General features: G+C 50.4%; 1 protein-coding gene across 10 annotated transcripts in view; it reads right to left on the bottom strand.

Moving 5' to 3' along the window:
- NCAM1 (neural cell adhesion molecule 1) overlaps window positions 1-14,114 on the bottom strand; it is an 81,524-nt gene that overhangs the window by 16,182 nt on the left and 51,228 nt on the right. For 6 of the 10 annotated variants that reach the window (XM_088066748.1, XM_005531117.3, XM_088066751.1 and 3 more), the window contains 5 exons: window positions 11,887-12,037; window positions 11,266-11,450; window positions 10,772-10,868; window positions 10,011-10,181; window positions 9,244-9,375 (listed from right to left, as the gene is read on the bottom strand). In XM_088066748.1, coding sequence (XP_087922874.1) covers window positions 9,244-9,375; window positions 10,011-10,181; window positions 10,772-10,868; window positions 11,266-11,450; window positions 11,887-12,037 — 736 coding nt within the window. Of the gene's footprint in view, window positions 1-5,629; window positions 5,666-7,808; window positions 7,824-9,243; window positions 9,376-10,010; window positions 10,182-10,771; window positions 10,869-11,265; window positions 11,451-11,886; window positions 12,038-14,114 lie in introns of all 10 variants that reach the window. The other 4 variants (XM_088066746.1, XM_088066749.1, XM_088066750.1 and 1 more) reach the window with 2 other exon arrangements.

Genomic DNA, 14,114 nt, shown 5'->3' with positions numbered 1-14,114 from the left:
CTTCCCAACCTTTAAACCAGGGGAACCCTTTGAGGACCCCACATGCTGCTGCTGCTTGGCTGGGTGAGAGCCAGCAGCTCCACAGAGCCCAGATTTCCTCTGTTTGAGCATCAAATATTGGATTTAAATCCTCTCTGTGCAGAAGGGACGCAGGACCTTGTGCTCCCGGTGGTGACGCCGAGGGACTGAGGCTCAGCCATGCCCAAAATTCTCCCCCAGGACACTCAGCAAAGGAGAAAAGGCCCCAAACAGGAGCTTTAGCTGTCAGAGGAGCTGTGCCCTCCCTCCCACAGCCAGGCTGAGCTCGCAGGACAGCAGCAGCCTTCGCTGTGCTGGGAAGCCAGGACAGCCCAGCCCTCCCCTGGGCTCCAAATGAACCCAGGGAGACCCTGACCAAGGAAAAAAGGATTTTTCTCCAGGCTCCCCAAACCTGCTGGTGGCAGGGGAGCCGAGGCCACTGCTCTGAGCCATTACATTTCCAGTTTATTTTGCACCCACTCCCTGCTAAGCCATCAGCATGCCAATCATCTGCTGCTGCAGGGAAGCAGGAAATGTTTCCTGGTATCCTCTCAACCCTTTGGTTTCTATTCAGTGCTTCCTTGTCCTACCACTGGTCTGTGGGATTTCAGAAATTCTTGTTTTTATTGTGTTTTTCAGAGGGTGCCACAAGCACCAGGAGTGGAAGCAGCTTGAGGTGGGGAGAAAAGAGAAAATTAAAAATCAGCACTTTAAACTGAGCTTAAATCCTTGCCCAGCTGGCAGCAAGGAAAGTTCCTGCTCCCTGTGCTCAGAGAGGAAAACAGGAAAATTCTGCAGCAGAGGAGCGAGGAAAAGGCTGATTTCTGCCATCTTTGAGCACCACATGAACTGGGAACAGACACCAGGGAGAGCCTCCACGAGGGGAAAACCAGAGCAAGAACGGGCTGGGGGTCGGGGTGCACACGAGGGGAGCAAACACCAGCAGCAGAAATAAGGAACACAAACAGAACGTGCAGAAACGAGACAGGCACGCCTCCCATCCTCCTGGAATTCCAGCAGAGAGGGAAGAGACCGGGCCAGGGGCTCTTCTGTGCATGCACTCATGTGGGAAGGTTACTGGTGTTAGTTTTGTTTTCCTGGCAAACCCCAGCCTGAATCCTTTCCTGGGGGTGATCCCAGACAAAAAGGTGATTCCAGAACTCCTGGATTGTAAAAAGCCAATTCCTCCCTGGTTCTTACAGTTCCTCCTTTGGCTGGGGCAGCAGAAAAGCAGGAGCTTCCCTCCCTCCCCCCGCTGAGACTGTGCACAGAGCGAAGTCGTAAAAATCACAGCGCTGCAGGAATTGTTCCTCACCACCCCACACTTTGCTGGAGGCTGATTCCATCTCCACAAAGTGCCAGGGTCAATCATTTGCTTCTTGATTTGCTGGGGATCAGCAGCTCCCGTGAGCTGAGCTCAGGTTCAAGCCTTGCCAGGCTCCCACAGCCTCCGTGGGAGGAACGAGGGGCTCTGGCAGGAGAAGAGCAGCAGCACCTCTGGTGAGAACTGTGTGAGGTCTGGCTCCCCCCAGGAACCCTGGGTGTGCTGTTTCACAGGATTTGTATCCAGAATTTCACACAGAGAGAGGATTTTATAGTAGCATTTTATAGAGAGGGTATTTCATAACTCAGCCCTCATTCGAGCTACGCTGAAGTTTTACTCGCAGTATTTATTTCTTAAATCAAATTGTGCCATACTCCAAATAATCAGATTTCAAAGAACTCAGGATTATTCTGGAAGGCAACTAGACACGTGCAGTGTGGCTGTGTGCACATATCTCTATATAAATGTGTGTTTTATAGGGTCCAAATGCTGCTAGAGAGGCTGCTCCCAGAATCCGAGCCCTAATCTCCCATCCAATTCGAGTCTGTGCTTGGTACCCTGAGAGGCAAAAGGATTTTTGGCCTCTGGTGTTAATTCCAGAGGATTTTTAGCACCTTCCTAGGAGAGTTCCTTGCTGGACTCTGAGAATGAAGAAGCAAATGACTGAGCCAGGTGATTTTTTTTGTTTGTTTGGTTTTTCCCCAGCTCAGTGCAGAGGACTGAAGTCGAGTTCTTCCCATGCAGACAGTGACGAGCAACTCTTCCAAAAAGGCTCGGTGGGAAAGGATTTTTTTTTCATTTTTCTTTCCTTCTTTTTTTTTTTCTTTTTTTTTTTGGAATTTGGAGATCCCAGAGGGGAATCCTCACCCCAAAAATCTAGGCAACCAATCAGAACAAAGTTATTTTACCTTCTGTTCACCAGCGAGGACGACATCATCAGCACCATGCAAGCCACATGACAAATTCACATGATACGCACGCACATGAGTTTGGTTGAAAGGAAAGTGGAGGAGGTCACATGGAAAATACAAAAAAATTAAAAAACTGATGTAAACAATGGGCAAGGGAAAAAAATCAACAACAGAATTACAGAGTAAATAAAAATAGGAGCAAAATTAAATTAGCCAGCATATATCAGAAACACTGGGGGGGACAGTAAAATCGCCTGGAAAATAAGAATATTAAACCACAGCAAGCACTGAGTTATGGCCTTGTGTTAGGCACAGCTGCGTCACTGCTTAGTCATACAAAGAACAAAAGGGACAAAAATCATTGTAGCGTGTGCCAGGACTGCTGCAGGAATCCACAAAACTGCTGGGAAGAAAAAGGGAATATTGTTATTCCGAGGCAGCGGAGGCGAAAGGGTCAGAGCAGCCCAAAACGAGGGCAAACCTTGGCTCCCACACTGGGGCGTCCTCCCTCTGCAGCACTAACTCCTCAACAACAACAACAACAACTGCAGAAGAGAAAATCCTGCTGAGGGGACGTTCCAAGGACACTTTTCCATGCGGGATTTGGGGTCGGTGGGAGCCAGCCGGCAGTGCCACCGAGGGGAGGGGGTGAGCAGGGGGAATCCATCCCCAGGAATCCCAAGGACAGGGAATCCATCAGCAGCGGCGCCCAGGCAAGGCAGCAGCTGCTGGGAGAGATGGAGGAGTGCAGGGAGAGGGGCAGGGAATGAGGAAAAATCAGCTGCCAGCCCGGAGCAGAGCACTGAGCCCGAATTCCCTTCCCAAATCACTCCGTAACTCGCATTTCTCACAACCTGTGTGCCTCTGTCTCATCCTAATGAGGCTACTCCACGGTGCTCTGTTAATTTGATGTATAGAGAATTAAACCTTTAATCTTTTGGGTGCTTGTCTGTGACAAGATTAAGGACAGACCATTACTGGGGGAAAAAACTGACGGCACAAAATGTAAAATCCATTTGTTACAGCCGAGCCCTCGATCCATTCTCCTCAAACACACAGGCTCACAGAACTCTGGGCACTGGGAAGGAAGGGAGGGAGGTGTAAGAGTTACTGTGAGACTGCCTGGAAGGAAAATCCGTGTCTTCTGGTCAGGAGTAAACATCTCCCAAACTCCAGTGAGCTCGACACAACCTGAGATTTCAAACCAGGCAAGAGAGGCTGCCTGTCCTCATGAGAGGAGCTTTAGGTGAAGATCAAGGGCAGAGTTAGCAGCATAAGTAGAATAAACTGGTTTGGGGGTGGAAGGAACCTTAAAAGATTATCCAGTCCTAGGCAGAGGCACTTTCCACTAGCCCAGGCTGCTCCAAGCCCCGTCCAACCTGAAAAAAAATCCCCTTTTCCAAGTGAGCTCAACCATTGCAAGGCAAAACAGGTCCCAGAGTGGAGAGAGCTGCAAGAAAAACATCAAGACTGGTACAGAACCATTCCCTGGAGCGAGCTCAGAGGGTTAAACCCAAGGAGAGACATTCCCAAAGCCGCTCCATGCCCAGAGACATCTCCCCCATGCCACCCAAACCCCAGGCAGGCAGTGAGGAGAGCCCTGCAGCCTCATTAGCTTTCTGTCCCTGCCTCTGTGGTGCCACACAGCAGCTCCTGGTCCCTAATTGCTGCTGGTTTCATTCACTGCACCCCGAGGTGAGGCCAGGGGAGAGCACAGATCATCCACAGCAGCAGCAGTAATTAAATGATGCAGAGCTAGAGGAGCAGCTGCCCCGTGCCAGTGCCCTTCCTCTGCTGCTCAATTCCTCATTTCCACGGGCTGCAGCACGGCCCAGAATACAAATGTGGGCAGCATTTGCATACAGGGAGTGTACACACAAATCCCAGCTCCAGGTGGAAAGGAAACCTTCACCCTCCTCCTCCTCCTCTACACACAACCCCCACGCCAACAAATCTGGGGGAAATGTTTATCATTAATTAGCTCTTAGGAGCTTTTCTGGGTAAGGATTTATTTTTTTTTTTTAAGAACACACTGTTGTGTAAAACATGAACCCAACGTTTTCCCTCTGAGGGAAGCTCTCTCCAGCCCACACATGAGCAGCCAGAAGGGAGTCTCTGCCTGCCAGGGAATAAAAGGTGATGAGCAGACCCTGCCCTTCACCCTCTCCAGGCCTGATGGGAATTAAAAGGTCTCTTCAGGGATTTTTAGATATAAAAATTATAAATTTAAAATAAAAAATAATAATAAATTATAATAAAAATTAAAATAAAAATTACTGCACAAGGAACACACTGGTTGTGCCCACTGGCAGATATGGGACATTTAAAGCCCCGTGTAAGGCCATGCAACGTGCCAGTCATAAATGCAGTGTTAATTATAACTAATTACAAATTCATTTGACTGGCTATACTCTCCTTCTAGCCCAACCCCCAAGACAATCCCACACTTCATGCTTTTAGTGTTTTCCCTTCAGGAAACCATTCCTAACCCACTCAGGTAAATCCCTCAGTTAGCTCACATTCCCACAGACACACTTTTTACTATTGCAAATCACCAGGAGAGCACTTGGCTTTGCAGAGATCATTAATTATGCAAAACACACACATGCACCAGGTAAATGAGGATCTTCACTGAGTGCTTCTCCTCTCCCTTGACCACCCAACCAAGGCAGCCTGAACCCAGCTCCCATCACAGATAGGGAATTTTTTGGAAGCCTCTTTAAAGGCAAGCAGGGCCCTGGAATCTCTCCTGCAGGATATTGTGTCTCCTCATTCTCCCAGCATCCAATATCCCCTTTTTTGCCTCATTTTGGCCCCAACCTGCCCATTAATGGAATATTTGGGAGGCCTCCAGGGGCAATTCCTGAGGAGATCTGAGCCCCTGCTTGCTGCCACCTCCCTGCAGGACACCCAGGAACACAGAGAGAGGAGGAAAACAGGGCTAAAAACCCTAAACAAGTGAACACCTCGGGAAATAAATGGGTTTGTTATTAGGGAGAGAAGCCTGCACTCCCCAGAGCACAGACTGTGCCAGCACTGACACCAAGACTTCCAGGGCAGGAGGACAAGGAATGTCTTTGCTTCCAAAAGTCCTGGGAAGAACCCAGCAGGAGGGACACAAACTGGGAGGGATTTCTCTGTTGGTCCCCACAAAACCTTTACAACCAAAAGAATTCTCAGCGCTGTGCCTCCAATGGGCAGGGACACGAGAAGGGCAAATCCAACCTTGGGAAGCTGCAGAGCAGCTCCAGGCAGAGATTTGGGGTGGGAAAAGCCCTGCAGGGAAGCAGGGAAGCATCCAGGGCTGTTAGAAACACATCACACTCGTGAGGAGCTCGTGCAGAGCACATGGGAGCAAAGCCCCTGCCGTACTCACTGTGAGCCAAACGAGAGCTGGGGGCAGCAGCACTGGCTGAAGGAAGAGAAATCAGGTGAGCAAAGGGAGGGCATCCCTGGAAAATGCTGCCAAAAACCAGGAAATGAGGAGATTTGGAAGGTGGGAGGTGATTTTAGTGTTGGTTTGTTGGCCTGGGGGTTGGTACACGGAGATATTTTGGCAGCAGCCATACACACTCTGGGGGTCGAACATTTTTTGGGGTTCAATCCCCTGCCCTGCTCCCCAGGCTTCAGATTTGTGAGGAAAAGGAAATGAAGAAAAGCAGCAAATGGTTAAAATGAAAATACAAACCCAGGTCAACTCAGACACTCTCCCAACCTCCAGAATTCTCATCTGTGCCACTATAATCCATAATTATCACTAATTACCTCATGGAGAGGCCCTCTAAGATAGACAGAAACTTCTTTTTCTTTTTGAAGGAAATTAAATAAATCAAAATGACTTCAGACTTATCCCAGCAGGCATTAAAAATTGTGTCAGGTTTTACATCCAGACAGAAACTTTAAATAATAGGGCAAGGAAAACAAGTGTCATTGATTAGTCTGAGCTGTAAAATTCCTAAAATCTCTGTGACCTTCAAATCACACTTGAAGGGACAGAAATTCTTCCTGCCCACATAGAGGTGATGGGAATTCCAGCAGAGATGGAAAAAAAGGAGTTTTTGTGGTGCCATTTCCTCAGTCAGGTTCTGAGATGGGCTCTGGGAAGGAGCAGAGAGAATGGGGGACACAGGATGATCCCAGCTGCAGGGCTTGGAGAGCAAGATGGATTTGTGAATGAAAAATGAGTTAAAGGAAGGAGAACTGGAGCTGGGGAGCACAGAGTGACTGACAGCCCATTGCCACGTGAAAATACAAGGAATAAAGCCAAAGGCTCCAGTCCAGAAGTGCTGGAATGTTCTGCACAGCACCCACCTGTCCCCAGGTGATGGCCACGAGGCTGCAGCACAGCTTCTCAGGCTCTTTCTCCTCTCTTCCCAACTGGATTTTCCCCCATTTCCTGCAGCCCTGCTCTCCCAGGGGTTCTTTATCCCCAGTCCTCAGCCTGAGCCCCATCATCCTCATTAATGTTCCTGCAATTAACGGGCTCCCAACAAGCTCAGACTGCACAAATGCCCTGGAAATGCCTCCCAGTGGCTCCCAAACCACTGCAATTTCCCTGTCCTGCTGTCCCTCCCTCCTTCCCCTTCCTGCTCCACCAAATCCAACCTTTTCCCCAACGCAGTCTTTAGGGGAAAATGGCACCAGTGCCATTTAAAATAAAAATATTTTATAATCCTCTCCTGTTTTTCACTTCAGGAATCTCAAAGAATGTGACAGCAGCTTCTTTGAGCTTGTCCTGGTAATCTTGGGAATAACAGCAGCTCCCCACGAGGATGCATTGATAAATGGAATAATGCTCACTGGGATAAAGGGTTTTTTTTAGCTCCATTGATCAGTTTTGACTGGAAAGGCACAAAGCTATGGAGCCATCTCAGTGTTTCTCTCACAATCACACAAATCCATCACATTCCTGACTCATTCTGCATGGGGAAGTGGGGAACGTGCCATGCTTTAAAATTTAGTATGAGGTTTATTTATTTAATCACACAATCTACACAAGTGCTGGAAGACTGTCCAGTGGTAAAAATCATTAGTGAGAAGAGGAAAAAAAATTTGAATTTTTTTCTTCAATCTTGTGCTTTCAAAATTGTGGAGATATTCAAAATTTTGAAGTTTTTGGTTGGCTCTGGTCTAAACCAGATCTGCAGCTTAGCTGAACTGACTTCCCTGAATTATCTCAGTATCATTAAAATTGAACAATTTTTAATGGATTCATAAATACAAAGCCTTCCACTACTCCACTCTGAGTCAACAAGCTAACTATTATGATTTTTATTATTATTATTATTATTATTATTATTAGATAATCACTACATTAAATATTTCAACTGCATGCTGTAGAGCACAGACAAAGAGTTAACCCTAATTCTGTCCTAAACAAGAGCAGAGTGGCTACTCCAGAGTCAGTGTTGTTAGGAAATGGACACTACCAGTTACTCCAATCCTAAAGCCCCTGAGAGGAAAAAGGCACTAAATTAAAAGCTGAAAGTTCTGGGTGTTAAAGGAACACTCTAAAAACACAAAGAGAGAGTGAAAGAAATGCAGAGAGCACTTACGTGGGTGAGGGATGCCTGCGGTTTATCCATGGATGGGACACAAAATCGAAATAAAAAGTCGGAGATAGACACACACACACAAAAAAAAATAAATGTAAAAGATGTGAGGAGACAGAGAATATGGAGCTGGAAAATCACCCAGGTGGGTCCTGCTCAGCAGGGATGGGCAGAAGGTGGCAAAGTCGAGCCTGGGCACAGCTCAGGGGACTCCAGACATGCTCAGGGTGGGCTGGGAACGGCCAGTCCAGGGTCCAGCAGAGAGAGAATCCCAGCAGAGGGCTGGGAACCACAGTCCAGGGCTGGGAACCACAGTCCAGAGCTGGGAACCACAGCCCAGAGCTGGGAACCACAGCCCAGAGCTGGGAACCACAGTCCAGAGCTGGGAACCACAGTCCAGAGCTGGGAACCACAGCCCAGGGCTGGGAACCACAGTGCAGAGCTGGGAACCACAGCCCAGAGCTGGGAACCACAGCCCAGAGCTGGGAACAACAGCCCAGGGCTGGGAACCACAGCCCAGAGCTGGGAACCACAGTCCAGGGCTGGGAACCACAGTGCAGGGCTGGGAACCACAGTGCAGGGCTGGGAACCACAGCCCAGAGCTGGGAACCACAGTCCAGAGCTGGGAACCACAGCTCAGGGCTGGGAACCACAGTCCAGGGCTGGGAACCACAGCTCAGGGCTGGGAACCACAGTCCAGGGCTGGGAACCACAGCTCAGGGCTGGGAACCACAGTCCAGGGCTGGGAACCACAGCTCAGGGCTGGGAACCACAGTCCAGAGCTGGATGCAGGAGGAAAGGGAAAGAACCACGGGAGCAGAACCTCTCCCTGCCTGCTTTGGGCACATCTCCCCTGCCCATTCTGCTTTTTAAACGTTTTCCTCCTCCTCTCCTCACACCTTGGAGAGCTCCCTGGGATTTAATTCTTTCCTGGAACAGGACAGTGCTGGGCCACAGCAGAACATGGAGATGGCCCAGGCAGAGCAGAGCAGAGCCTGAGGAATCCATGGAATGCCCTCAAGAGCTGCATGGGCATCATCAGAACAGAGTAACCCTGCCCTCACCTTCCACAGCCCAAGGCCAGAGCTGTGCTGAACACCTTAATTTGGAAAACAAACCAGCCTTGTGACAGTGACATCACATTCTCTGTGACCAAAACCCTTCTCAGCTGCTTTTTCTCATTAAAATTCTCCTTTCCACAGCCCCTTCTCTGTGCCAACACCAAGGTTAAACTGGGAACACCACCCAGTGCAAATGAAACAACTCCTCTGCCTCCTCCCTTCGAAGAAAGCTTTTTAATTATCCTCAAAATCCACTCCAACCCAAAACCACAGAGAAAACAGAGGGTGCAGCGAGGTCTGTGAGAGAGAAAAGGTGAGATCCATGCATGGCAGAGATTGCAGGGGAGGGAAGCAGAGCGAGGCAGGGCTGTACTTACGAACTGGTTGTGTTTTGAACTCGGCAGGCAGGCTGAGCTCCCCCACGCCCTTGCCATTGACTGCTGACAGCCTCACTGCATAGGTGGTCTCAGGCTTCAGCCCTGTGATGGTCACCAAACCCTCCACGTTGGCTGGGGGGCGAAAAAAAAGAAAGAAAAAGCAAAGAAAAGCTCAGGACTCAAAGAAAGAAATACACAAATTTTGTTTTCCCCGCGCAGGGAGAAAAGGGACAAATAAACCTGACCCTAGCTGGGATCACACCACTCCAGAGGGGAACTAAAATAGGAATTTCAGCTCCACACAGGATTGGTGGTGGAAGATTCAGCTCTGGAGTGGAACTCTCCTTTTCACAGCCCTCCCCAAATCAAAATTATTTTGCTTTATTTGACTCCAAGATGGATTTTATGCAGTGGGCACTGCTGTAGATCACTTCAACAAGACAGGTTTGCTGCTGGAATAGCAGAGTTTATTTTCCAAGGGGGACCAAGGGGTGACAGATGAGGGTTCAAAAGCCTCCTGTGGGCAGCAGCAAGTGAAAACCATTATTCCAAGCACAGGATTCCTCACCTTGCTCAGGCAGAGCTCTCAGCAAAGCCCAACCCTCATTTCCAGCTGAAAATTCCAGCTGTCGCTCACAGCAAATGTTTAAAAACTCATCTGGAGCTTCCAGCCTGAACCCTCCACCCTCCCTGGCTTTTCCTTACAGCAAAGCTGATTTGTTTTCAGGGCTGGTGGGGAAGGAACCAGGTGTTTTTGTGGCTCCTACCTTCCTTGGCATCGTAGAGCCTGGCGTGCCAGTCCCCCTCGCCCAGGGCCCTCCACTCCGCCTTGTACTTGAGGATGGGCACCCCGCCCGTGGCCTCGGGCTCCTCGAACTCCACCTGGGCACTGCTGGAATAGGGCTCCACCCTGCCGATGGAGGGCGAGGACGGCGTGTCTGGGGACAAGGGACAGCAGGCAGTGAGACACCGGGGCTGGGAAAGGAGCTCCAGCAGCCCCTGGCTCCCTGCAGCGGAGGACAGGGGTAGGGCTGAGGCTCCCAGAGTGTTCAGGCAGCTTTTAAAGATGTTAATTAGTGCACGGATCTTCGTTTTGTCTCCTGTCTAAGAAGCTGGAGACTCCCAGTCCCTTCTCCAAAAGAAAACGGGCAGGGCAGTGTCCTGGATGTCTCTGTCCCCACTGTGCCTCGCACAGGGCACTGCAATGCAGAGCTCGAGTCCCAAATCTGCCTCTGGCAGCCCTGGAGCCCCTCCAGGGGCTGGCACAGCCCTGAGCCTTGGATCCTGCTGGATTTCAGCTGCTGCCAGGGGGGCTGGCTGCTTTGGGGTGCACAAAGCCGAGATCACAGCTCTGAGAAAGGGAGCACAGAAAAGAACCAGCCCCTGGAGAAACGAGGAGATGCTGAGCAGCTCCAACCCAGCCCAAAACCTATCAACAGCCTCTTGGAAGGCAGAAATTGCTCTCCTGCTACCCCAGCAACACGAACTAGCAAAGCTGGGCCGCTGTGTCCCAGCCCTCCCTGCTCACCTGCCTGCACCAGGATGAACTCGGAGGACTCCTGCCCGATGCGGTTCACAGCCGTGCAGTTGTAGTTCCCAAAGTCGTTCTCCGAGTCTGGGGTCACCTGTGGGGGGAAGGAAGGCTCAGGCTGGGATCACAAAACCCTTTTCACTCTGCTGAGGAGCCCTGAATTTAGCTACAATAAAATCCAGGTGTTTTTGCTCGCAGGGCTATCCATGGGGGAGAGAGCTGCAGTGGGCACAAATCAGAGACAAACAGGGGCCGTGGCTTCTGTTACCTGATTTTCTTCCATTTCCTGATTTTCTTTATCTTCCATTTCCTAATTTTCTTTATCTTCTTTATCTTCTGATAAAGATTTTATATTACCTGATCTTACCTGATTTTCTCAGCATTTATATGCTAGAAACACCGTCTCAACTTCATTTCTACCAAGACGACAAGGCTGAATTCTTTCAGCATCAATTATTTGATGGCACTGAGCCCTGCTGGCTTTTCCTCACCTCCAGGTAACTTGCTGAGGGGGTGTTGTAGATCTTGATGTTGCTGTAGTTGGAGCTGGGGAGGAGCTGCCCATCCCGGAACCAGGAGATGACAGCACTGGGGTAGGCAAACACCTCACAGGTGATGTTCACTTGGTTTCCTTCCCAGGTGTACACGGCCACAGGGCCCTGCAGCTTGGGGGCATCTGAAAGACACGTTTGGGAAGGCAATTGGAGCCAGCCAAGTTCCCAAAGCAGCCCAGGCAGCCTCACCGTGAGGATCCCTTGGCTGGAGTCCACCTCAATGCGGGAAAGGGAATCTAATATTGGAAATGGGAGCTGTCCTCTCACCCAGGGGGTGGGGAATGTCCTTTGCTGAAGGGCACGAGGAGAAAACCTGCTCAGCCCCACGGCTGCTCCTGCGAGGTGCAGGAGGAGCAGCCAGCAGGATGGAGCTGGGAAATGACAGCAGGAGAGCTGTTTAAAGGGAGCATTTGATTCCCAACAAACGGGACTGCAGCAGATCCGTGGCCAGGCGCAAAGAGCGCCCCAACATCTCAGAGCAGACTTTTACCGGCCCGAGCCGCTTCCCCACCCTCGGGGAAGGAAGCGGCCCCGGAGGGAGGCTCCCAGCCCACTTACACTGCACTTCCAGGTACATGGCCTGCGAGTCCTGCCCGATGGTGTTGCTGGCCGTGCACACGTACTCGCCCGCGTCCGTGTACTGGATGTCCTTGAGCGTCAGCGAGGACACGCGCGCGTGGCTGCGCACCACGATCCGCCCGTCCAGCGTCTGCGGGACACACAGCACGGTCAGAGCCCCCCGGGACACAAACCCTGCCCCACGCCACGGGGATCCCCTCACCTGAGGCCAGGTGGGAGCACGAGAGGCAATTCCAAGAGGAATCACACAGCGCCCGCTGCCGCGGCTCAGAGCGCTCGGGGGAAGGGGAAAACACAAAAAGAAGGACCAAGGGAGCTACTGCGTATCTGAGAACAAAGTCAAGCTTCTCCCCAGAATGGGAAGTGCAAAGATCCAGCTCTGGTTAAAAAGTTTTGCCAGCATGCAAAGAAATAAAAATAAAAAAAAGGAAACCTCCCCAAGAGCTCCCAGTCAGAGAATGCAGCCCTTCCCTGTCCTCTCAGCAATACTGGTTTTATCTCAGTGTCCCTGACATGGGTAAGGAAGAACAGATCCAGAGCTCAGAAACGAATCAGGCAAAAAGGAAGCTCAGAACTTTCACCTGAACGTGGCACACGAAGAGAGGAAAGTGCAGTGAAAAGGGCAAGAAAACCTCCAGAGACAGCCTTGCCTCAAGAAAATCCCAGAACCGCTTCCCACACGCAAGAGAGTGCGGGGATGCCACGGACAGAGAGAAACAGGGAATGTAAAATCCAAGGGGATTGCCAAGGGACTGCACCCACCCAACCAATCCCTGCCCACACCGTTCTCCTCTCCCATTTGCCACCAAAGCTCCCCTCATCCACGAGAACACAAAGCCATGGACTCCTCTCTCCCTCCTGGAAGCTCTAAAGCACCAACTCCCTCCTCTGGTTTCTGATTTTGCAGCACAAGCACCAGGGAGTAAATCTGGCACCCTCCTGGCTGTGCCTGCTGCTCCATCCTGCCACTCTCCAGGAGCATCTGTTTTCTTGGAAGGTACAGGACCAGTGCTGATAAATGAGTAAAAGCCTGAGGATTTCCAACAGCCAAGTGCACAAAAAGCATTTCTGGTACCTCAGGTGTGAGACCTGTGGGCCTGAAGCCTCTTTCTGTGCTGAGCTGAAGACTCAGGCCCCGAGACTGACAAAGTTTCTACAAATAAATGTTGTTTGTCACCTCGGTTAGTTCCAGTATCAGTTCATGGGCACCAGGCCAATTTCAAATGCACAAAAATAGTGTCTTTTGATGACACATAAAAAACTGAGTGTATTTTTCTCCTCTCTCTTCCCTGCTGCAATCCTGGCCAGTGCCACGAGCTACAAACTCCATCCCTCTCCTGCTGGGAACAGCTATTCCATGGACACGTGGTGCTCATTTCCTAGAGCCTAACATGAAACTACTGTGCTATCACACAACCAAAATCTGCTTTTGTCTCACTCCCCTGGATGACTGCAGTGCTCTGCTGCTGTCTGACTTCCCATTTCCCTCCAAAAACCCCAGCTCACTTCCAGCAGGATCCACGGGTCTGGGGGCAAATTCTCAACACTTGTCTCTGTGACCTCGCCAGAAGAGTGAAAGGGACAAAACAGCAGTGTAGGATCACCACTGGTGAATCTAGAAAAGGCAATTTTACACCAAAATGTCTCCTGCCTTTCTCCCCACCTCCTCAAGATCTGACACAAAGGATTGCCAGGAAATCATGGTCAGTGATGATTTCATGAGCAATGCAACTGATTCTGAAGATGAAGCTCTGTTTTTTTAATGCAAAAAGGCAAAAGGGAAGAAAAAGAGAGATCAGGAAAAAACACTCTAAGGAAGAGAAAAACACCTACCCAAGAAAGCACATCCCGAGTTTTCTCTCTCCCTACTGCAGCCCATCAGGTGCTCTGGCTGTTGCAGGAATTTGGGAGCCAGATGTTGACATCTGCAACCCTTTTAGTCAAATCTCCCTGGCTGCAAGATCTGGGTTAACAAAATGCTCCCTGGTGCTGGGGAGAGCAGCCCAGGGACACGGGCAGTGCATCACTCCTCAGAACAGAGCACGGTGTTCCCTACATTGCCAATTATTGGCATTTATCCTGAGCTACTGCAGGTATTCTTCCCCAAATTCTGGCCATGCCCTGGGGCAGAGCCACTGTGATCAGAGCTGGGCAAGAGCTCAGCTGCTCAGGGCCAAAGGGGGAGGGCAGAGGCAAATAAAACACAT

This window comes from Pseudopodoces humilis, chromosome 25, assembly GCF_049639895.1.
Source record: "Pseudopodoces humilis isolate 2021_Gansu_Grassland_sample_001 chromosome 25, ASM4963989v1, whole genome shotgun sequence".
NCBI lineage: Eukaryota > Metazoa > Chordata > Aves > Passeriformes > Paridae > Pseudopodoces > Pseudopodoces humilis.
This window is presented reverse-complemented; position numbering and strand designations above follow the sequence as displayed.